Genomic DNA, 26769 nt, shown 5'->3' on the forward strand with positions numbered 1-26769 from the left:
GTTCGATTCCCCACCTGGGTACAGTGTGTGGGGGTGTCCCCTGCCGTGATATTGCTGGAATATTGCTAACAGCGGCGTAAAAGTAAACTCACTCACTCACCTCACTGGTTATGATAACAAATTAACTACATTCTATTTTAATGCTGTTCAAAGCGATACGATTTCACTTACAAAGGGATACTATTCATTCCCATTAGTGCGTGGCCAACATCAGCACGCCAGACACAACGACCTACTTGACGGGCTAGACGAGTAGGTCCAGCTTTTAGCAGTTTTATCTTAGTGGAGCTATTCTGAGTGAGTGAGTTTGGTTTTATGTTGCTTTTAGCAATATTTCATAACATCACGGTGGGGGAAACTAGAAATGGGCTTCACACATTGTACTCATCTGGGGCATCGAACCCGGATCTTCGGAGTGACGGGTGAAGGTTTTCTTTGGTCTCATGGTAACCGTGTACGAAGCTGCCTGAAGAACTGGAACCAACCAACGTTAGGCGTGACGTTACACTACGTGAGCCAGACAGAAGATCAGACATAAAGGAGGGGGTAACAATACCTTTATCAATGTTAGTATTGTGTGTAGCAACCATTGGCGCTGATACACTATGTACATTGAAGACATCAGATGAATGAAAACAGCCTGGGGATGTTGTTACTTATGTTCCCCAAAGAAAATGAAAATTTATTACCGGCTGATTCTGGTCCTGTGGATTGCGTCGCTCCATCTGATCCAAGACGTCTTCAAACGCGATCAGGAGAAACAGCCGGTGATGACAAAATCTATTACAATACATACAACATGAGGGTGGGCGTTATCCTACTGCAACGTGCAGTTACATCCCTGAATTTACACAAAAAGGTAGAACATGACCTCGTCGGTGGCATCGTGGTACCGCACGGCATCCAATCTGACAATAACAATGATGAGTTACGATCTCCTTTAAGTGATGCCACCGCATACCATATACTTCCACCACCAAACTCACAACGTTGAGTGACGCACACGTTGCTGAAACATTCTCCATAACTACTCTAGAACCTTGCACTAGATGACATCTGAACCCATCAACAAACAGTATACTGGCCTAGGCCTGTCTCCTGCAATACAGATGACGTGTACACTAAGCTCAGCGTGACTGGCTGTGATGTAGAACGTGGCGTGTCGCTGGACCTGGATCTTTTGCCCACTTTACAGTACTGCCACTAACTGGCTTCAAACCAGGAACTTTCCGAGCTGTTCATGTAGCAGTTTTAGTATCGATTCTGTATATGCACCAATTGACTGTGGTTGTTTTGTTGACGTGACGTTATACGTGGATCAACGGCACAGCTATTTTTCGTACATAACTACCATAGCATTCTTAAATATCAAATCAATGTTCCAAATGTTCAAAGAGTGGATATTTTTATTTGTATCATGCCTAACATGTTGAAACATGTTTAACTGTTTAAGCTGGTGAAAAGACATCACCATTTTCTTTATAGAATCAGGCTATAGAACCTTTTCCTTGATCATAAATATGAAACACCAGGTGTCAATTATCCGATTCAACTCAGCGTACAAGGTAAAATAGCGGTGAAAACCAGTGAAATTCCAGTGATTTCTATAAGGTCGCAGTGTGATCTAAATGGTCGTAGTGAGGCGTGGCTACTGCTAGAACTGTATAATAGGTATATAATTAAAGGGATGATTGCTGAGATGTACGGGGGACCACTACTACTTTGGATTTACGCTCATCTGTCTGCTAAAGACCAGGACCAACCGTTCATCAGGCCTCTCCTACATTGATCTGTCAACAGCTGTCAACAATCTTCATTCAGTGCATCTGTTTACACTGGGAATATCAAGACTTTGGTGAGTTAATATTTTATAGTTGAGACCCAATATTTCAGATTTTTGACTAAATTGTATTGCATTGGAAATCTGTACTCTCATTCATTGTAACTTTGTGTATTGTATATTCGATATATTATTGAATATTATAGACTTGTCTGTGTTCTATTTTGCTTGCCGAAACGGAACTCACAAGACTTTTATCTCAGTAATTTCTAAACCGTAACAATAAGGAGACGTGTTATATTTGTGAGCTGAACGGTGGTATAGGGAGACGTGTTATATTTGTCAGGTGAACGGTGGTATAGGGCGACGTGTTATATTTGTGAGGTGAACGGTACCGGTGGTATAGGGCGACGTGTTATATTTGTGAGGTGAACGGTACCGGTGGTATAGGGAGACGTGTATATTTGTCAGGTGAACGGTGGTATAGGGTGACGTGTTATATTTGTGAGCTGAACGGTGGTATAGGGAGACGTGTTGTATTTGTGAGCTGAACGGTGGTATAGGGAGACGTATTGTATTGTGAGTGGTGGTATGACGTAACGTGCTTTATTTGTGCGTTTAGTGATGGTATGGGGAGTCATGTTATATTTGAGAAGTGAGTGATGGTATTTGGAGTCATGTTATATTTGTGACGTGAGCGGCGGTATCGGGAGACGTATTATGTTTGTCCCGTATGGATCCATGGATGTTTAGTTGGTGTTCAGCTATAACATCTCCACCAAGTGAAATCTAACGCACTATACAGGAATTCACCCCGTCGTGTATCATAATGTCTCATCTCTGTTGATGTGGCTCTGATACGCTTCACTGCAGATACAGGTATGTGAAATGAGGTTTAACGCCAATGTTTAAGATTCCTTCACTTATACTTGCATAATTGTGAATCACTGTTTCTATTAGCCCGTATTTATACATTGTTTGTGTTTTTATGTTTGCACTCAATAGTATATTCCACTCAGACGTCGATGTACACTCCAAGCCAAACTCTGCTTGCTTCATCCCCTCAATGCCGAGCAGCAGAAGCCAGGTAACAAATATATCACACACAAAGCTTTGACTATACAATGCCTTTCAGTAAGTGGTCAAATGTATTGTATTCTATTGGGATAAGATGACATGTATCAACCAGGTCGCCGAGCCTGACCACCCGATCCCTTTAGTCGCCTAACCGTGAAGATTCGGGTTAGAATTGATCTTCACTAACCCATGCTTGTCGTAAGAGGCGACTAACGGGATCGGGTGGCCAGGCTTGCTGACTTGGTTGACACATATCATCGTATCCCAATTGCGTAGATCGATGCTCGTGCTGTTGATCACTGGATTGTCTGGTCCAGATTCGATTACTACAGACCGGCGCCAAATAGCTGTAATATTGCTAAGTGCGGCGCAAAGCTATTCTCAGTCAATCAATCAAAACCGTTAGTCGCCTCTTACAACACGCATGGATTACTGAAGATCAGTTCTAACCCGGATCTTCACGGGTTTTCTACCTAGTACATAATGTCCGTGTTATATCCGTGTTGAGATGGAGTGCGATGAACAGTAAACACACACACACACACACACACACAATGTTATCTAGCACAGCACCATTGAAACAGAAGGACAAAGCGAGATAAATCGATGACATATGTCCATTACCTTTTAATCTTTTTCCTTGTTTACAAAGAATGTATCATATGTTGAGAGGGCAAGCACATAATCCTGGGCCCCGTTTCACAAAGCTACGACGACTGTCGTACCTCCTGTACTGTAACATAGACTTACGATAGCTTTGTGAATCGGGGTCCTGGCCGTTAAAGGGTCAAGCATATCATGTATATCCTGACCTTCAAAGGGTTAAAAGCATAGACAATAGGATGATCATTTGCAGTCATCTATTTGACATAGAAATGTCACGCCGACTGGTAAATTGTGCTTATTAAGAGATTCTCGAGCGTCAGAGGGATGGTATCAAAAGTGAATCCATTTTCATAAGAGTAACAAATTTAGTGTTACCTATGCGCTGTAGAACAATTAAGATTACAGCTTAGAGTCTAACTTTTAGCTTTGTATCTGCTGTCATAACAGCAACAGTTTATTGGTAAATCAAACAGCTTTGAAAATACCTCGTCCATATGGAATGTTGGTGACACCCTCTACTTAAAATAACAGGGATGACTGTAAGATAATCGTTTCTAAACGTTGGTTTCAACGATCTTCATTCATTGTGTGAACTTATTCAGTATCTATTATTCATTTCATAAAACCAGCCTCTGAGAATACACTTGTCAATATTTCTCAATGACCTCAACTGTCTTCTCTGTCAAGGAAGGGCGTAGGGGTAGCCTTGTGATTGAAGGATTCACGTTGAATGCCGTGATAGTGCTGGAACATTGCTAAAAGCGGCGTAAAACCATACTCACTCATTCACTCTTTCAAACAGCTTTCTTTGTAATATTAAATGTTTAAATACATATGTATGTATGTATGTATGTATGTATGTATGTATGTATGTATGTATGTATGTATGTATGTGTATGTATGTATGTATGTATGTATGTATGTATGTATGTATGTATGTATGTATGTATGTATGTATGTATGCACACACGTACGTACATACGTATGTACGATTATCTGCTATTATCGCACTGAAAATCAATGAGTTACAAGCCATACCTACCTGTGTGTATGTGCAGTGTTCATGTATGTATGTCTGTTTCTTTGAGATGCATTTCAGTTGTAAATATGAAGGAAAACCACGCTCTATGGATAGTCAACTTCCTTATCGCCATGAATCCGACGTTTCGGTGTAGATACTAACACCATTATCAAGCAAGTGATGATAGCAGTGATATCACTGGCTTCATAACGGTGTTAGTATCTACACCCAGAGGTCTGAACTTCGTTTTCCTGTTTGGATGTCTGAATGTATGTCTCTCTCTCTCTCTGTATGTGTGTGTTGTTGTTTTTGTACACCCACGCGGCTTCGACTTTATCCATACGAGTTGTTGGTTTGCGTATAAAGGCTTGACTCCTAAAATATTCACTCTAGATCATATGATTATTTTCTATACGTTCAAACCAGTGTCAACAAATGATATCACTGTGTTTGATTTTCAAATTCAACATGCCTTTGAATATAAATTATAAATAGCCTTTTCATTCTACTGTGTATGGTATGTTCAAAGTGCATATTAAGCGGTCACGTGTTCAGCTGCACAGTGTTACAATATTTATAAAAGGCATTTGAGAGGCTCATGCCATGTGCAGTTATTTCTCCAAAACGCGAAAGCAATGACTTTACATTCCATGGGCCATCTTTCGAATATACCACGAAGATATTCCCTTAACTGTATGATGAACAGAGGCAATCCCCAGCGTTCTCCCAGGAGGACGATCATATAATATTAACCTCTGGATAACCAGTCGAGCATAGCTGGGTGACAGTGCACGCCAGGTCACGTTCTTAGCAAGACAAACACTGTGAGCGTATTGTACACCCAGGACTTGACTTCACCCGACGTCTTGTTGACTTGTTGACTTGTTGACTGCAACAGTTAACACAAGAATTTGGTGCAGGACCTTTGATGTGATGGACTGGACGGAGTGATGCATTGTAACGAATCCTGAACATCTGAGAGGGAGACTGGTTCTGACAACAACACCTGGATGTGTTGGATATGTTTGCGGATTGAATAACTTACTTTAAAGTGAGCGACGTGACATGCAAGCCGAACAATTGTGACTTACTAAGTGTACATTGATTCGCAATCTCGATCAACAACAGCTGACAGGGAACCGCGTTATAACGAGGACTGGAAGGAATTTGACGGTAGGCCATGGGGGGAAAGATGGGGTAAGTGTGGTGTTTACAACTCTGACACATTTTAACGGTAGGTAAGATATGTTTATGTACATCTTAGTAACCGATATCTATTTGATACTTGGTTAGGACCGGAATTATACGTATTAACGCCCCAACTACGAATAGTTAGTAATCTTATCAAGATATATATAAGTCAGGGATATCTCAGTTATCTCGCTGTTCGACAATGGACATTGTGGTCATTATTGATAATATATTCATGAGTGCAAGCAGCTTGAACAGTGAGTCTCTAAACATCGCTGATATAGTCTGTTCGTGTGATATACCTGTTGTACAGTGTTCTCTTATGCGTGTTGAGTTACATCAGCGAAGCTGGACAGATGGTGGTTGTACCTTGTAACGACGCGTTTGGTTTTGGGTTGATCAGATGAGTTAAAGATCAAATACAAAAATACTCGTGCACTTCGGTGAATGTGTGTGTGTGCGTGAGGAGTGAGAGAATAGATGAGATGGTGAGTGAGTGAGTGAAGTGGCTATGGTGTGAATGTGTGAGTAGGTGATAGAGAGGAAGGGTGAGTGAGTAGGCGAGTGGATGGGTGAGTGAGTAGGCGAGTGGATGGGTGAGTGAGTAGTTAGGGGAGCGGATGGGTGACTGATTAGATAAGGGAGCGGATGGGTGAGTGAGTAGATAAGGGAGCGGATGGGTGAGTGAGTAGGATGGAGTGAGTAAGGAGTGAGTGGACAGGAGGAGTGGGGAGTGGAGGTGAGTGGAAGGACAAGGAGTGGATGGTGGTGAGGATGGAAGGAGTGGAGTAGGACAAGGAGTGGATGGGAGGAGTAGAGTGGAAGGTGAGGATGAGGACAGAAGGAGTGGACATGGAGTGGTGGAAGTGAGTAGATAGTGGAGTGGATGTGGAGGTGGACAAGGAGAGACAAGGAGTGGTGGATGATGGAGTGGATGGTGGAGGAGGAAGGGTGGAGTGGAGTGGTGGAGTGGAGGGAGTGGATTAAATAAAGGAGTGGAGGAGTGGAAGGAATGACCAACTTGGACACAGACGAAAGGAAGGAATGGATGGAGTGAACCACAACGGACCAAGGAAACACATGGAATAATGGACAAGGGAAGAGACACAAAACAGTGGACAGTAACGGCATGGCCAGAGCAGTGGACCACACAACTGGATGGAACTGGAAACCCACACTTAAGATGTGGGTCACGGATAACTATGGAACTGCCATGATCATCTTTCTGTTTTACATAATGATGGAATAAAAAATACGAGGGGCTTTATGGTTCAAACTAATGTTGCACTTAGCCCCACAGCAAATCACTTTATAACGATTGGTCCTGTGTCATGTACGTAACTGCGAGAATGCATGCGGCGTTAATTAGCTTACAGAACAGCATTCTGTAATCTGGTATTTATTCAAACGCAGTTCTGAGAGAATGGCTACGTTACATAACCTCCATACTTTTATTCGCTGAAAGTCATATTTGTTGTTTTTGACCATTAAATGTCAACATTTTCGTTTCGCGATGGAAAGGGCGCGTACAAAGGAAGTCCTACGGTGATTAGTCATATAGCACCAAACCTCAAATGTATCCTGCTATGCTTATGTGTATTAATTAACATATGTACATATGATAAGATTATTTTTAAAAAACGCGGTAAAGCATACAATATTCTACCGATCATTAAACCGAAATTCTTGGAAGGAATGCCTTTGAATCTGTTTAAATGATTCATTTCTAGATTGCTATTGCACATGGTATTCTATACTGAGGGAAACAAATAAGGGAACACCACTTCATGGCAGCGTTCCTTTATTTATTCCCAGATTTCCCCCCACAGCGCTATTCAAACCTGGTGATGAAAACTGGAAAATATTAAACGAACACTTAAATTTTCCTGCGTTACTTTATTTGTTTCTCCAGCGTTATGGACTCGATACTTAAACGTGGCTTACGAATCGTCTGACCTATTTGCTTTATCAGAACGCTTTGTGGATAGAGTCCCTGAACAGATAAAACAATGCATAGCATAACAGGAAATGGTGAAAATGTTTTGTTTAATTGCAAGTTTCCTATTTCCATCCATAAAGTCTTTTGTTTCTTCACCTCCGACGATACGAGGTAGTTTTGACACGGCACAATACATATACTACGCACTAGAAAGTATATTACTTGGCCCACATTCCACTTAATGTATAACGCGCCAGTGTTATGACGCAGACGGTCATCCATCGATCCCGAAAACCGCGTTGTGGCGAGGGATGACGGAAATTGAAAGATCTTTACGGTTTCTTCAGGCTTTTACATCTCTCACTAGTATTTTATTCACACAGCCCAGTGGGATTAATCGTATGAGCATGCCAGAAATGGCTATAATAATAACTTCAGTTCCAAGTCACACTGAGTGTCTGGGCTGCGTGTAAAGAGAACGACTGCCATGAGCTGGCGATTAATCTAACCAGTCTGATTGTACCAGGAGCACTGAACCGTCTTTTCTGCACTCACTCATCATAATCTGCAAATGATGATCGTAATAATGATAATGATACGACCGGTACAAATATATTTTCTATATTTTTAGAGATAATACATGAGGTATGCATGATGTAAGTAATGATGTATATGCGTTGTACAGGACAAAACCCCATTAAAACATAAAATATATATAAATAAAATAAAATACAGAAAATAAAATAAAAACTACTACATATACGCACATGGCAGCAATATCTATTCATCTGTTTTATCTCTCCATAACTCCATCCCTCGTCTCACAATCCCATAAGTTCCGATCATCACAAACAGGACTGTTTTCACCAAGGCCCTAAAGGCAACCAAATCAATACCCACGCACTATACATCGTCGTAATGACTACGGCTTCAGCATCCTCTGGTTCCAGCTGCACACTGTACTACAATGGTTGTATTAGCAGTATCAATTATTCCCTCTGGCGGCAGCCGAACAGCTGTACAATGCGGCGCTTGTACAATATAGGTAACGCTAGCACGGCGTCCTGCGTGTATTGCCAATACTTCAGTGAGCGTCTACAGTCGCAGTCCGCTTGTTTCAGTAAGTACTATAAACTTCATCTCAATCTCCCAAATACGTCTAAATAAGGTCGTATTATCAAATGAATGACCAATGTCTTAAATGATGCAATTAAATTTGTGTCTGCCGATGCCTGTGGATTGTCTGTGTTTTCGCATATGTCTTATTTCTGGCCACAATCGCTCAAGCTAGCCAAATGCTGATATATGTTATGTTGTAGCTGCGTTATGCCTAGATGCATGTTAGAAAGTCCATGTGGCCGTGAGTGAGTGAGGTGTTTACGTTTGTAGCTGCATGTATGTAATCTGTAAACTTGCAGCAGTCCATTGTGTTGACGCTTGTTGGTTTCCTTTAGGCTTGAAGGACGTTAATGCGTAGATTCGATCATAAAAACTCTTGTCATGATAATACATCCCTACCTCACATGCATATAAATTAGCATGCGATGACATTTTATGACAGGACCTATATTTGAACATTGTACGAGTGTGTTGACAATGTAACTCTAAACCAGAATGAGGGTGTTAAATGACACACATTATCCACATTGTAGTCAACGAATCGATATACTTGACATTCTCGGTTTAGATAACGGACTTCACCTGTTACCACTGTCAGTGAACGGAGCGTGAGTGAGTGAGTGAGTGAGTGCGTGAGTACGGGTTTACGCCGCTTATAGCAATATTCTAGAAATATCATACCAGCAATATCACGGTGGGGGACACCAGAAATGGGCTTCACACATTGTTCCTTGTGAGGAGTCAGACCCTTGACCGGAGTATTAGTACGTATGCGTATTTATAAGTCGCCCTCGCACACCTAAAGTAGGAAGGAATGCCACTATGTAGCTGGAGTGAGTGAGGTTAGTTTTACGCTGCTTTTAGCAATATTCCAGAAATGGGCTTCACACATTGTACCCATGTGGGGAACTCGGGTCGTCGGCGTGACCCCACCACCCTTATATAGCTGGAATATTGCTGAGTGCGGCGTTAAACAAATAACAAAAGTAAGGAATGTGGGGTCTTTTTGTTTGACATCAGTTGTTTTTTGTGATGAGAAGGAGCTCAATTATATTTTCCAACATGAACAGATGCTGTTATGATTTTAGACAATCAGATATATCGACATTTAAATACACGACAATGCAAAGTATAATGTTATTTTTCAATAAAGCACGGGCTTGATTATTTCTTCTTTGAGTGGGAATGACTGCTATGCGCCGATGATGAACCTAACCAGTCTGATTGTACCAGGAGCACCGAACCGTCTATTCTGCATTCACTTATCATAATCTGCAAATGGTGACAGTAACAATGATAATGATACGACTGGAACATATATTTAACGAAGGATTACACAGGGTTCAAACTCTACATCGCAAATATACCATATGTCACAGGATAGAAGTTGAGAAGTACAATATTGACAAACTTTATGGATAACAACTTCTTCTATTTCGTGAGTGCGACGTTTCAGATTCTTGTACCGTTGTCACGCAGGTTCATATAGAATCCGTCCTCCTCAAAATAAAATGTTATTTCTTTTTTTTTTATAGAAGTAGTCAATGTGAATGATCCAAACGGTCTATCACTGTGCAGTGCACAGGTAACTATCATGAACTGCACGTGCATTTACCTTTATGACTCAACACTGCCGCTGTTACAGGTCATAGGCTCCCTCCCTCTGCAAGCAGTCTGCGGTCTGCTGTTTATTTTGTTGACAGTTACATAGACAGATTCTTTAATACAAATGCATAAAATCGGTGATTTACAATGTGATTAGGTTGTCTGACAAAACATCCACTTGCACAGTTTGAGATCGATTGGGTCATTGGATGAAGAGATATTTACAAAAAAAACGGGTCCACATGCATTTCATGCCAAACTATAGTCTTCCTAATGTGAACATTTTCCATTTTAGGAAGTCGGAATGTCCGGATTAACAAGGTTACATTTTAACCCAAAACACACATCTCCAGCCAGATCAGCACTGCTTGCTCGGTTTACTCCCATAAGAACTACATCCAATTTGAACTACATCCCAAATTAACTACAGGGATTAATTAGGGATTAATTATCTGAGTAGATGCACCCCCCATGGCATATAATGAGCACAGCCCATCAGCTCTCCCAGAAGAACTACATGCTTTAACTCCTATTGACCAGTAATTATGTTGTTGTAAAGGTAATCTAATAACCAGAAAATAAAGGACAAGAGAGAAGGGTATGTTGTAGTTAGTGAATGTTCTTGTATTCATATGATAGAAAAAAACGAGCCAAGCTTAGTATAATAGAGTAAAGGTAAAGGTATATTGGAGTAAAGGTATATTGGAGTAAAGGCGAAATATACACGAATGAGTTTTTAAGTTAAAATAGTATTGTTATAGACTGCAATCCAGTACCTCGATGCAGTTGGCTACTTATTGAAGCTGGGCTATACTAGTTCTACATGGATCAGATTGAACACTGAGGATGAAAGCGACACTAAATTATCACACTAAATATATAAGCCTATCTATAGATGAACTATCTATACATATATATATAAAACTCCAGACTTTATCTGCACAAAATATTTCGCCGATCAACGGCTCTTCATGTGTACAATGAAAACTAAGTGTCATCATAGGCGACGCATAACGGTAGTAGCTATGTCGTCATCATGCGTGTGATGTTACAGTTAGTGACAATAGGTAATATGTAACAGATATATAAGACATATCTTCTTAGGTAGTTGAAAATGCTGTTCATAAAGCAGTAAAAGTCCCTAGAGTGATACTTAAACAAAAGAAACAAATACAGAGATGGACATTCTTCCATTTGTTTGTACCTACAATCCTAATAACTGTACAATTATGCCCATTATAAAATCAAATCTTCCAGTTTTGTATAAAAGTGACACTATGTAAAAAGGTTTATCGGTCAGTGTAACAAAATGTCAAACATCTCGATGTGGAACTTGTTCAATCATAACTGAAGACTGCAAATTTACATTTTGTGAAGGCAAACTATTTACTATCAAAACCAACATGAACTGCCGCAGCTAAAATGTTATATATGTTTTATTTGTTTTCTGTTGGGCAAATCCATTAAGCAGACGCAGGTGACAGCATGTAGTTAATCTGTGCACTGGACCATAACATGTGTGTTTTAAGCTGTAGTTCTTATAGGATGTAGTTCTTATGGGAGGACACCGTTTGCTCTACCGTTATCTCCATAGCAACCATGTTATACAATGCTGTACATGAGTGTAACGATACGCTTCAGGTGTGCTCGAACTTAATTATGAATGTCGCGTGGCAATTGATACGGTTCTGAAACCAGCATCCACACAATGGTTGGACAAAAGGCATACACCATGACAACAAACATGTTCAGTCATCACTTCTGTCCTCAATACGAAGTTGTTGAAGACTTCTCGGGAGTTATCTCCCTTCCTCTAACAGCGTCAACAACAGTTACAATACGCGCCTCGGGTGAAATCGGAGTCACAAATGTTGTCCTCACTTTACGGATATATTTTACGGATTCCTAACAGATACATATATTCAGGCCCTACTCATTGTTTAAAAGACGGACGGTGTAACAAAGTAGTTGAAGCCGTCGCCCGTAACGCCAAGGTCCGATTCCCCCACATGGGTACAATCGGTACAGCACATGTTTTGCTATCTTTCACGTCATATTGCCGGATTATTGCTTAAAACGGATAAAACTACACTCACGCATTTTACTCACCCATTGGTACTAACAACGTATAATAATTTAAATATTTATCATGGTACGTGGAATTTAGTTATAAACAACCAGCTGAATTTAGACCGGATCAAATTACACGCTTATTCACAGCTGATATGCGAAAAGCAATACACTATATTTATAAACCGTGTTTGAGAAAAGCAGGATTTATGGATGTCAGTCCTGATGAAGGAGCAAGCATACACTCCGAAACGTCGTGTTATTCACGATAAAGAAGTGTACATCCAAAAATATTGCTTTTCTTATGCATTCCACTTCTAAATGCCCTTCAAAGATTTAAACCGTGTTTGGTATCTTTGTCATTTCCTGGAGGCTGACGTTCGCAAGCAGGGTGCCTTAGGAGCTGTGCTATGAACAGCTTGTCCCATCCTTGGGGTCAAATGTATTCAATGTGTTTATTGTATCCAGTGACTCTTACCATATCTACTGTTAAACCCCTTCCCTGACACATAAGGCGTGCATCACCTCTTAATTATATATCTGGTGTCTCCCGCCGTGATATTGCTGGAATATTGCTAAGAGAGGCGTAAAGCTAAACCTACTCTTAATTATATAAAGTCATTTATCACCAAAGTTTCTCTTGTGCAACCCAAGCCTCTCGTATAAGGCGACTGAAGTCAGGCTGGTTGACCTATTCCCTTGTGGTATCCCAGTAGTGTAGTTCGATGCTGACCGCCTCCGTGGTGTAGTGGTTAGAGCGTCCGCCCGGAAAGCGGAAGGTCGCGGGTTCGATCCCCGACCGCGTCAAACCAAAAGACGTTAAAATATGGTGCTTGTTGGTCCCTTCCTGGCGCTCGGCATTAATGGGTACAACAAGGACTGGTCGGCTCGGAGTCAGTATAATGTGTCTGAGTGGGGTATTCATGCTTCACTGCGGCATGGTATCTCAGTGGGCAAGCACTATAAAATAAACAGCTTCAGTCTGGGCTAGTACAAGCAGCCGCACATACACATACACACGCATGCACGTCGTCATATGAGCGAAATATTCTCAAGCACGACGTAAAACCCAATTTCACCTCACCTCACCTAGTTCGATGCTCATGATATCAGTCACTGGGTTGTTTGTAATTACTGTATTACTGACAGACCGCTGTCATAAAGCTGGAACAGAGCTCTGTACGCCAATAAGCAGAAGACAAAGGAACTAACTGAAGTCAGTAACAGCAGCTCGTTTTCCATTTATACCCGAATCGTTTCATGCCCACGTGTACTTTGTCAATACGTTTTGTCTGCTTCGATTTACGGTAATCGAATTGAATTAGATACAGTCAACTCATTTAAATGCTAATGGTGAATAGATCATATTAACAGCAGAATAATCTATGAAAATATTTACCAGGCCGTACATTGTTTGGTCCAGTTCCTCGACATTCAAGTTCCTATACCACATCCAGATTCACAGTAGACAGAAATACCTTTCAGAGCAGGAGGTTGTAGCTGTCATAGAGTCTGTACATAGACACTTCCCGATATATAAGCTTTGAATGGCAGTAAAGTATCTCAGGACTCGTAAAAACTATGTAAACATTTAAATAAGATTTGTGTTATATGTAAAATGTATCAATCTAGTAATGATAAAATATATATATCATCGATAACGGCTTAACTATGGCGGATTTTGGTTGGTTCTTAAACAACCACATGGATTGCTGGTTGTGATAAAAAGTAAATTGAAGGACTTAACTATGGCGGATTTTGGTTGGTTCTTAAACAACCACATGGATTGCTGGTTGTGATAAAAAGTAAATTGATGGACTTAACTATGGCGGATTTTGATTGGTTCTTTAACAACCACATTGATTGCTGGTTGTGATAAAAAGTAAATTGAAGGACTTAACTATGGCGGATTTTGATTGGTTCTTAAACACCACATGCATTGCTGGTTATGATAAAAAGTAAATTGATGGACTTAACTATGGCGGATTTTGATTGGTTCTTAAACATCACATACATTGCTGGTTATGATAAAAAGTAAATTGATGGACTTAACTATGGCGGATTTTGATTGGTTCTTAAACATCACATACATTGCTGGTTATGATAAAAAGTAAATTGAAGGACTTAACTATGGCGGATTTTGGTTGGTTCATAAACCATCACATGCATTACTGGTTGTGATAAAAAGTAAATTGATGGACTTAACGTTGGCGGATTTTGATTGGTTCTTAAACATCACGTACATTGCTGGTTATGATAAAAAGTAAATTGATGGACTTAACTATGGCGGATTTTGATTGGTTCTTTAACATCACATACATTGCTGGTAATGATATAAAGTAATGCGGGGTTCAATGTGGAGGAGGTTGGTTGGTTCTGAAACCATCGCGTATATTGTACGTCCTGCTGTATACACACAATATGGGACGATAACCATTGATTGTTGTTCTCCATGGATTTATAGTGAGCAGTCTCCATCAGCGCAATAACACAGGTGTGTCAGAAAGGTGTCAGTTACAAGGTTAACTTGCACTATCATACTGAGAACAAACGCCTCAATCGAATCTCAGGATCAGTGTGAGGTGAGACACAGAATAAAATATTAAAATGAAACATTTCTGTTTGCACACTGAAGAAGAAATATGGCTTTCAAATATGTGATCGGAGATCAGACACATCAGTGAAATATGTACTGAAAATATGATATTCATGTTCAATTTGAAGGTTGGAGAAAAAACATGGGTTCGATTATGACTGTTTTCTCCTTACAGTTGACTGTCCGGTATTCGAGCACCATCTGTGACTTGGAGGCTATGACAATACAATTACAGTCGAACCCCGTTTATCCGGACATTTTGGTTACACTCAGAAATCGTCCGGATAGCTGGGTCAAACAAGCAAAATGTTTTGCCGATGTATATTGAAAATTTATTCATGTACATGTATATATATATATATATCAATAAATCAATAGTCAATAGTAAAAACAATTAATCATAACATATACATAAGTGATCGTAAATGTACCAATAAACAGTCTTTCATCACATTGACTCACATTACATCTTACTTCACTTCACTCAGTATCTTGACATTTCCCATGAAGCACATTTATTTCTTTAAACAGTCTGTCATTGATGTTTGTTTCGTTGGTTGGATTTCATCCAGTTTTTTAACCAAGTCCATCACGAGATTCACAGATCCTTCGTCGCCATTACATTCGTAGAATGTCAGCATACGTTTTAACGATTTCTCTACGTTCTGGTGATCTCTGTTTAATTCAGCTGGGTCGATGTGTCTGCTGGTGGACTGAAGTCCGAGATTTATCATCATAAGCTCAGTAGCATATTTAAGTTTGCTGCAGCTACCAAAGAAATCTGTGGCCCGAGACTTTAAAACTGACCCCCAATGTGTTGTAAAACAAATCTGCTTCCCAAACTAACGTCTTTAAGTTTGAGCATCGGAATCTCACTCTGTCAACACAGCTTTCGTCATTCCAATTCATCTAATTGGATTTTCTAGTCCAACGATCACTTGACTGTCTGGTTTGTTAACAGGTCAGCGTCACATAGCAGGACTACGGCTGTGCGAATTCGGGCAAAAATATTTTTTCATTTTAAAGCAAATTTCGTGAATCGCGGGTGGTACCGATCGGGCAGAACATGTTTAACATTTTGGAAAATACCCGGTGTCGACACTGACTTTCAGTGATCCATTGATATAATTTTCCTTTGCATGGCAAACGGAATTCGTTTTTGAGGACATTAAAAACTGGGTATTTTATTTGTACTGAAGTTCTCTATATGAATCACACCATAGATTATTACTTTCCTTGAACTAGTTAAAATACCCAATACTGTATTGAACCGGCACATGCATAAATATTTACACATATGCAGTAACACACACGCAAGCACGCACACTGCTAGGTTGGATAGGTTGAATAAAAAGTCATTGCGTCCCTTGTGCATATATTTACGTGTTGAAGTCCAAACAGAAATTCTGCCATTTCTTACAGCGACCTTTGCATTGCCAGGAACAGCTGTTGGACATAACATCCCTGGAAATTCGATATTTGCGCCATTTTTCTAATTGATTGTGACACATATGTGTCTCTGATTTGCAGCTAGTACCAACACATATGTTGCTAACAGTAAACGTGGAATAACGCAGACACGTACACTAAGACCTTGTCATGTGTTAAAAATTTGATGATGGTACCTCCTGTAAAACTACAAAACAAACTTTCCAATTGGAAAACTTTCAATTTGATAAAAAAGCATGGGGACATGTCCATTCCACCATTACAAACAACCTGTTTTGACAGAGAAAGTAATTGATTAATTTGCTCTAATAGTTTGTGAAGGTTAAATGGTCCTTTTGAATAATCGATGATTTAATCACTCTGATGGGCAGTGATGTGTGTCCATGTTTGGCCTTGACACTCAATAGTGTCTGTTCATCGTGGGGGCTGACAGGCAGTGATGTGTGTCCATGTTTGGCCTTGACACTCAATAGTGTCTGTTCATCGTGGGGGCTGACAGACAGTGATGTGTGTCCATGTTTGGCCTTGACACTCAATAGTGTCTGTTCATCGTGGGGGCTGACAGGCAGTGATGTGTGTCCATGTTCAATAGTGTCTGTTCATGTTCATCGTGTGTGGGCTGACTAGTGTCTGTTCAGTGATGTGTCCATGTTTAGTTTTGACAGTCAATAGTGTCTGTTCATCGTGACAGTGGGGCTGACAGGCAGTGATGTGTGTCCATGTTTGGCCTTGACAGTCACTAGTGTCTATTCATTGTGGGGGCTGACAGGCAGTGATGTGTGTCCATGTTTAGTTTTGACACTCAATAGTGTCTGTTCATCGTGGGGGCTGACAGACAGTGATGTGTGTCCATGTTTGGCCTTGACACTCAATAGTGTCTGTTCATCGTGGGGGCTGACAGGCAGTAATGTGTGGCCATGTTTGGCCTTGACACTCAATAGTGTCTGTTCATCGTGGGGGCTGACAGGCAGTAATGTGTGTCCATGTTTGGCCTTGACACTCAATAGTGTCTATTCATCGTGGGGGCTGACAGGCAGTAATGTGTGTCTATGTTTAGTTTTGACACTCAATAGTGTCTGTTCATCGTGTGGGTTGACAGGCAGTAATGTGTGTCCATGTTTGGCCTTGACACTCAATAGTGTCTGTTCATCGTGGGGACTGATAGGCAGAGCTGCATGAGTGTCCACGTTTGCTGCTTTTGAGGTGGTTTCCGGGGATACTGTTAGTAGCGAACTAGGACGTTTCTCAGTTGCACATATTTTGTTTTCAGTATCAAGAGAGTAGCGAACTAGGACGTTTCTCAGTTGCACATATTTTGTTTTCAGTATCAAGAGGAGTACCTTTTCAGGCTTCGTACATGCAAATCTAATAGCGCCGAAGGCATGTTGTTATTTTAGTTATAATACATGGAGTAGAACGACAATAGCACTTGCATATTCCCGTAATCACTCGAGCCTTGCCGCATATATAAATGTACATGAATCGTTCAGTACATCACAATATATGCAATATTTTTTAACCCTTTAGTTAAATAATGAATGCATTGCCACATGTTGAAACGAAGAATAAACATAATATCATCAAACAGTTCTCTTAATTGAAAAATAATATAAATTAATTGGTGAATTGTGAGACAAGAGGCCGCAACAAACATGAGACATTTCTTTGCACGTACGATCCTCCTCTTCCTCTTTGTTTCTTGAACTACTCCGCAGTTATATTGCAGGTACACCAAGCGCCATGTAAATAATCAAGTGTAGCCAAAGTAAACCAGGGGTTGATAGCATGAGCACGGTCCCGAGTCATCGGGGAATAGAACCCTTAACAGGATATTATGGAAAACCTCACGTATCAATGTATAATATGTTACAGTCAGATTGTGAAATCAGTCATTTCGTGAAAAGACTTAACATTCAGCCATTTCGCTATTGGCTATATAAATAGGTTTGGACGTTTCCGTCAAATTTGATGTAAATGTGCTTGATAACGATTGCCAATGTTCGTGATGCACGAAACAAATTGCCAAAACGCATTTTGTGGCCCCGACTCTCGGAATCCCGAAACACATGTCTTAGTCGGATACATGGGAAAGATCGTGCGAAAAATCAGTATAAATGGCGTGTCCAACACTGCAATATCACTGCACATAAAGTCACACAGAGGGAATGCCACGGTTAACCCAGGAAGAAAGAGAACGAGAAGTAGGGATTGTTGAATGGCTGACCCTCTTAGTTATTTCACGAAATGACTGATTTCACAATCTGACTGTGACATACAGACGGCTCATTCTATAATTATTTAGTACAACGTGGGAACAAATCCTAACCTATAAATCACAAAGGTATCTCCCTCGTGATTATACTGTATTGTTCATGTAGCCATGTAGAATGTGCTGTTAACCATCATCAGGTTAATCTTGATATGCCATCCTTACTTTGGTTTGTCATTACTGTATCTTGGTTGACACATGTCATCGTATCCAAATATGAAGATCGATGTTCATGCTGTTGATCACTGGATTGTCTGGTCCAGGCTCAATTATTTACAGACCGCCGCCATGTAGCTGGAATATTGCTGAGTTCGGCCTTGAACAACAAACAAACCAAAACCAAAAAAATTGCACCAACCATGTTTGCGTATGGGAAGAGGTCCCTCCTATCAGTCTACGAAATTAAACTGGTTGCTGTTTCATAATTTAATTACTGTTCAAAGCGACATTAAACCGATGAACTGCATGTTGAATTTTGTCAAATCCTTTGTCAGAAAGTGGCCACAGTGCTGGAGAGTTTCTGTACTTTGGGGTGTCCAGAATTAAATTGTGACGTGATGATACCACATTCAAAAAGATCTCGGTTTGCAAAACATTATTTTGGAACATGCTTTACATTATTTACACTCATAACACACGCAGAGTTCCACATGCAATAATGTAATGACTGGGCGATTACGTCACAGACATCTGTGCCTAATACGTACACAGTGCCATCATTGTGGATCAACAGCTGGAATATATCACATTGTCATGCAAGCTCTGTTTGTCATATCCATTTTATCTACCTGCTCAATTTGCATATTTCAATTTGCATCACATGTGTCGGCTGTCAAAGTGACCTGGAAAACAGCTGCTGAGAATTATACATGCATATATAATTCTACGTATCTCCTGATCATTCTCATAGAGGAATTATATAAAATGCAGAAACTGCGTAGTTGTCACAGAAATGGTTGAACATGCACCTCTGGTAATATAGACAGTAACCGAAAAAGAGTACCCGTAGGCCGAAATTGTATTTGTATATATTTATGTACTTAAATTAATTTTTTTGCTACTTATGTTTCTTAAATGTAAATAATGATTTCTGTGAAGTGGTCTCCTGTAGGTATTTTCTTATAACATATTCGGATCAACAAGATACATTGACATACAGACCAGTATGTTTGTTTACTGGGAAACCCATTTAACCTTTAAAAGTTCCAGGCGAGATCATATGTACTCTTTAAAAAAGTAGGGGAACCTGAACTTTCAATTTGGATAGGAGTTATAAGCGTTAACAAACTTTTCAAAGACACGTGCATGGGTGTCATTTTGACGGTTTTCAAGAAGGTCGATAAATCCTTAATTTAATCCGAAATTAATTTTGCCAATCATCTTGCATAACATAGTTGTTTGTGTTTGTTTCTAGCCGTTGTTTTTGTCTGAAAATGACGATCGTACACATGCAAATTTTCACGTCATACACCAATCATCTTTCAAGAGCGATTAATGTGTAAGGAATAAGGAAGTGCAACTGGTGATGTACTCTCAAAACATTCATTGTTACCATATCAATATTGATTGACTCATATATCTCCCAATTTTTTCAATCGTAATTATAAAAATGTTCCTCTACTTTTTTGAAGAGTAATAGATTCATGCATGTCTAACTTAGTGAATTATACTGTGGTAAATAATGACAATCACATGGCTTGTACAGACCTCACAATGGAATATATGGTGTCGTCGCAGGAAGGCGCATTTTGAGGTTTAGCTTTTCGCACGAAGGCGAAACACGGTACTCTTTGATGTTTAGTGTTGTTACAGTAATGTTTATATAAGGGCTTACCTCATCGCAGAGACTGGGTCATTCCTGACCGTTTCCAGTCAACAGATGCTGGTGAACCCTTCATCAATGTAAGGAACCGAATATATAAGAGATCTAAGGCAATGTCCGCTCTGGGATCGTGGCTAAATTGCTATGTATCAGGACCCAACTGTTGGCTAGGAACCCTTGTCCTAGGATATTACTCACTAGGCACATTGGTTCCTGTCCGACTATGGGTTCTTTGGCACCTGTTTGGAAGCAACATGACAATGGTAGTTCCACGTGACAGCCTATGTAACGTCCTATGTCAGTTCCATATCTGTTCATGGCTGCCATATCTACCCAGCTAACAATTTCACGTTGTCACAACGTTCTCACAACGTTATGTTTGGTTGTTACACCGTTATTCTGTGGACTTCCATCTACGTTGTCACAACGTTGTGGCCTGACGTTGTGATACGTCATTTTTACGTCGCCACAAGGTAAAGTTGTGACACCAAGTTATATGAAGCGTTGTTTTAACGTTGTGACGAGCCCAGAGTATAACGTTTCCTCAACGTAAAATTACAACGTTGTTATTACGTTGTGACATAACGTTATAAAATGACGTAATAAAAATTTACTAATCTTGTGACAATGTTGTGTCATGACGTTACCAATCTACAACCTTCCCCACAACGTTGCGAAAATGTTGTGTGTTAGCTGGGTATACACGTAAAACACCAGAAACATGTCCCATGCAAGTCCCTATGATCACATGTTCCCATGCTTCAACTGTTGTCTTGCATGTATTTGTGACGGTAGCAACCAATGGGGCAGAATACCTTCGCCATTTCTCTTACATCCTGTATGATCGCTTTCCAATACTCATGATATAGTCGGATTTTGAGCAAAAACATTATGAACATGGTAATTGTTTCGTCCCCTTTAATTACTCTATTCTGCCACTGGAAGTAGAAGCGAAAAAAAATCCATTTCCATAATGAAGCGTGCGCACCTGTGTGTTTTAAAATATGCTGTATTCCTCGACTACAGAGTGTATGCACAAAGAGACAACAATACAGACTTATTAACCTAGCTCCTCACGCACGGAACATATCAGTTTGAACAATGAAAGCTGGCATTTGTGATGAGTCTGGCTTTTCCTTGCATGACGTTCCTTCAAGAAGTAACGGTTCTCTTGTCTAGAGAAACTTAGCCATGGTCTTTACTGTTAGACTGTCTCCTCAGGAGTAGATGAAAACAAACATATGACTAGACTCACACAGCAACACCGAAATATTATTGAACATTACAGTGTCGTGTTGAAATGAGGTCACTCTGAATAACATGATTCATCTTGATTGCATTTTGTACAAAGAATATTCCCAAAGCATCGATTTCTTAAATACACTTGCAAAAGATTTAAACGATACTGTACTGTTTGAGGAACAATATAGTATATGGTATTTGTATGCCTTATGTAGTGATTGCATTAAATGTGAAAATATTACCCAGTTCTTTTAACCAAATACGACAGAAACAGATGGTCACTGATAATACAGACTGCTGTATGTTATGTTTCAACTCCTACAGATTACCCCAAAGATCGAACTATAAACCCAACCCCTAACTCCCCCCCCCTCCAAAAACGAACAAAAATGTTTGAATATCTGAGAGAGTTAATCTTCACAAAGCAACCCATAACGTGAGAGAGAGAGTTTGGTTTTACGCCGCTTTTAGCAATATTCCAGCAATATCGCTGCGCGACACCAGAATTGGGCTTAATTCATTCTACCCATGTGGGGAATCGAACCCGGTCCTCAGCCAGCCCACATTTTTGTACAGGAGCTAGAGGCGTGTTTATATACGTTAGCCTACCAGTCATCTAAATAGGGTTGGTAGGGTAGCCTAGTGGTTAAAGCGTTCGTCCGTCACACCAAAGACCCGTGTTCGATTCCCCCCCCATGTGTACATTGTGTGAAATATGTTTCTGGTTTCCTCTTTCTTGACCTTGCGACCGCCGTGGTGTAGTGGTTAGAGTGTCCGCCCGGAGAGCGGAAGGTCGCGGGTTCGATCCCCGACCGCGTCAAACCAAAAAGACGTTAAAATATGGTACTTGTTGGTCCCTGCCTGGCGCTCGGCATTAATGGGTACAACAAGGACTGGTCGGCTCGGAGTCAGTATAATGTGTCTGAGTGGGGTATTCATGTTTCACTGCGGCATTGTATCTCAGTGGGCTAGCACTATAAAACCAGCTTCAGTCTGGGCTAGTACAAGCAGCTGCACATACACATACACACGCATGCACGTCGTCATATGAGCGAAATATTCTCCAGCGCGACGTTAAACCCAATTTCACCTCACCTCACCTTGATCTTGCTGGAATATTGCTAAAGCGGCGTAAGACCATACTCACTCAATTCACTCTAAATAGAGTGTTTCGCAACCATCACTAATGCAAACGTTAGTTGCAATATGCATTTTACAATTTTTACACTACTTCCCGGAACGCAAGTATAGTGAATAAATTGTCTCGCTCACTTAAATTTCAAATTAATTATAATTTCAGTTTACCACGCAGCCACACTACATATGGTAAAATCAGCTCATCTTCCTGGCCTGGTTCTATTTCAGGAACATCAATTAAATTGGTGACAATTGTTATATATGTAGAAAATATCTGGAGCATAACCACAGTTGCTGAGATCAGCTTGGAAAGTAGAACACGATAACACCAAATGTTGATAACAATAGGTTGTTTATAGAACTTGTGACTGCCCCCAACATGAAGCCAATACGTTCGTATGCAAACACCCTGTGACTATCATTGTCACTAGTAAGTCGCAGGGGCTGTTTGGTTGAAGCTGTGGTGGAAACCAACTTCATTTTTTGGCCAAATTCAGGGCAGCTGCATTTTCACAGCAGCCCTCAACGAGCGTTTGTATCACAAGCTATGACCAGGTTTGCGCATAATGTGGCAGATGTGTTAATCACCCAGCTAGATCTATACTGCAACTAGAGTCACACGTTAGAATGATTTGCTGACTAGCAACAGGTGTCTACACATCGCTGAAGGAATAGAAATGTAAGTACCATTTAAAATGCGTACTTTGTCAACGTATTTAATTTGGAGTTATATGTAAGAGTTGTGTATCCACTTTTGGGGTATTTTGTATGAATTGTACATCTGATGCATCGATGCAAGAGTGCAAACATGCAAACATGTGAAGATACATATTGAGTGTCTGTTTCCTTCTTCTGATCCCGAGTCTCATTAATGTTGATTTCCTTTGTGCATCTCTAACTAAGATGAACATAGGTTAATAGTTACTTATCAAACTAGGGCGGTGGGGTAGCCTAGTGGTTAAAGCGTTGGCTCGTCACGCCGAAGACCCGGGTTCGATTCCCCACATGGGTACAATGTGTTAAGCCCATTTCTGGTGTCCCCCGCCGTGATATTGCTGGAATATTGCTAAAAGCGGCGTAAAAAAACCTGTAGTGGACATTCATTTCCCGACCAATTGCTTTAAAGGAGTTATGTCAGTCAGTCAGACTTATCAAACTTCTCAATGTTAATGATAATGTATTTGACAATCATGCACATAGTTTTCATTTTCGTTGCATTTAAGCACAGTATTGTTTCGACTATTTTGTAATGTTGTTCTATCAGATACAAATGCAATTTTAGCAGTTATCAACAATATCGACAATTTTAAAATGCTTTTTAAGTTTGTACGTAATTTCACCATAATGGAATTCCAGGCTTGACAACGGGAGTACTGGAAATAGCAATGAATCACCAGACGCCTTGAATAAATAACGATTATCACAGCATATATTCATATGTTGATGATTTATGCAATCACGTGATACTGCTTTGTGCTATGGTGAGAATGTTGAAGTTATTGACGTGTGTTGATGGTGAACGCTATCTCTGCATAATAAGGGTAACCTTAATCACAATAATAATGATAATAATGTGTCCATTTATATAGCGCCAAAGTCCACACCAGGTATGCTCATAGCACTAACAATGAATAGCACAGAACATTATTACCCTGGAAAACCCAAGCTGTCTGTTAAGCGCTAGAAAGTTACAGTCACATGACGTATCCCACCGGGTACCCATCTTCTGCTGGGTGAACAGAGGCAATTTTGAATAAACGCACTTGCCTAAGGTGAAAGCACAAGTACCATATGAGTTTCGTTATGGGGCAGGACTGGAGGCCTGGAAACTCTCAGGAGGCAAGCTGCCAAACACTGTCACCCATCCAAACTTTAGCTGTTTTGATAATGTTTCATAAATTTTGAGCTGGTAAGGACTTTTCTCGCCTTTTCGTGAATGGTTTTGTATTTAGAACAGATTACGCCTCACAAAACCTTGTTTTTATGTTAAGGACAAAATCCTTTTCGAAAACTACCTTTATAATGGATCTCAACCTCGGTGTTTCAAAAGTGTAGCCCAGGCCTAAACTTAAGGGCATCCATGGACAGTTTGCATCATAAGAACCCTTCATTAATGGGTAGGTAGGTTAGCCTAGTAGATAAAGCATATTCTTGTCACGACGATGGTTCTGGTTCGCTTTCCCACACTTCTGAAATATTACCCATACAACCTTGTATCTTATAATGATTGAAAAGCGCAACATCACCAAACTACCAAACATTCCTATTCATCTACTGGTTTACGCCTGCGAGTGTGGACAAAGAACCAACTACCCCCGGGAATTCAGGTACCCCCCTCCTCCTAAAGAACAGGGGGTGGGTATGGGGTAGGTCTGTACCTTGTTGTTGAAGCATTCGCGTGCTGCTATCAAGACCTGGCTTAGATTCTCCACATAGGTACAAAATGTGAGTTCCATTGCTGCCTTGAGGCGTAAAATCCAACTCACTCACTCACTTATTCTGTTTTGTGATATTTTTCATTTATTGAAAGAAACAAATTATGAAGAAACCGTGTAAATTTGGTAAATATTAAAGACCATATGTAAATATAATTTCTAAACCAGTCTGTTTTGTTATACCATGTACAAAGCAATCTTAGATTTACGACTATCGTAAGTCTATGGTGAGCGAGTAAGTAAGTATGGTTTTACGCCACTTTTAGCAATATTCCAGCAATATCACGGCCACCAGAAATTGGCTTCACACATTGTACTCATGTGGGGAATCGAACCCGGGTCTTCGGCGTGACGAGCTAACGCTTTAACTACTGGGCTACCCCACCGCCCCCGTAAGTCTATAATACATTAAGGGTACGATCAATTTAGCGCTAAGATAGCTTTGTGCGACGGATCCCATGCTGTTACCATGTATATGATTCTCCGTCTAATCAGGTCTGGTCATCAGTCACAACGACCTTAACCCAGTAACAGATCCTGTCTGTGGAAGCAAGTCTCCGGGGAATGTTTATCTCAATAAGTCCCATGTGCATAGCATTCTACATACTACATGCTTTAATAATTGCAACAGAAAATGTCACCAAGTTTCGATGTCATAAATGCTCTTTTGTGAGTTATTATGCGCTTATTAAATGCACGGTTTTCTCATTAAGCAGGATCGGTGCATCTTATAAATAATTATGGTAATTACAGACACTGTCATTGTCATTACATCATGTGGTTACCACAGCCAGGAGCCTTGTCTGGAAACATTCATATTGAAGTCAGGAGCCACTTTGTTATGCAAAATTTCATAGACTTTGTCCATTTCATATGAACGCTGCTGTCCATTTTCAGTCTTAGTCGAATAATAGTATTAGTGTATGTATGTGTTAGTGTATGTGCGTGTGTGTGTGTGTGTGTTAGTGCATGTGTGTGTGTGTGTGTGTGTGTGTGTGTGTGTTAGTGTATGTGCGTGTGTGTGTTAGTGTATGTGCACTTTAGTGTTAGTGTATGTATGTGTGTTAGTGTATGTGCGTGTGTGCTAGTGTATGTGTGTGTGTTAGTGTATGTGCACGCGTGTGTGTGTATGTGCGTGTGTGTTAGTGTATGTGCGTGTGTTAGTGTATGTGCGTGTGTGTTAGTGTATGTGCGTGTGTGTTAGTGTATGTGCGTGTGTGTGTGTTAGTGTATGTACGTGTGTGTTAGTGTATGTGCGTGTGTGTTAGTGTATGTGCGTGTGTGTTAGTGTATGTGTGATAGTGTATGTGTGTGTGCGTTAGTGTATGTATGTGTGTGTTAGTGTATGTGCGTGTGTGTTAGTGTATGTGCGTGTGTGTGTTAGTGTATGTATGTGCGTTAGTGTATGTGC

The 26769-nt window shown here is 40.4% G+C and overlaps 1 protein-coding gene across 6 annotated transcripts in view; it reads left to right on the top strand.

Moving 5' to 3' along the window:
- Positions 1-5264: 5264 nt before the first annotated feature.
- The window catches only part of LOC124285600 (centrin-2-like), a 35262-nt gene continuing 13757 nt past the window's right edge, over positions 5265-26769 (top strand). The window contains exons 1-2 of one of the 6 annotated variants that reach the window (XM_046721857.1): positions 5265-5681; positions 7825-7827. In XM_046721857.1, coding sequence (XP_046577813.1) covers positions 5665-5681; positions 7825-7827 — 20 coding nt within the window. In that variant the 5' untranslated portion in view covers positions 5265-5664. Of the gene's footprint in view, positions 5682-7824; positions 7828-8636; positions 8735-8959; positions 8963-23402; positions 23603-24607; positions 24611-26769 lie in introns of those variants that run through there. The other 5 variants (XM_046721862.1, XM_046721861.1, XM_046721858.1 and 2 more) reach the window with 5 other exon arrangements.

Source organism: Haliotis rubra, unplaced genomic scaffold (assembly GCF_003918875.1).
Source record: "Haliotis rubra isolate DU_JTF1 unplaced genomic scaffold, ASM391887v1 Scf364, whole genome shotgun sequence".
Taxonomy (NCBI): domain Eukaryota; kingdom Metazoa; phylum Mollusca; class Gastropoda; order Lepetellida; family Haliotidae; genus Haliotis; species Haliotis rubra.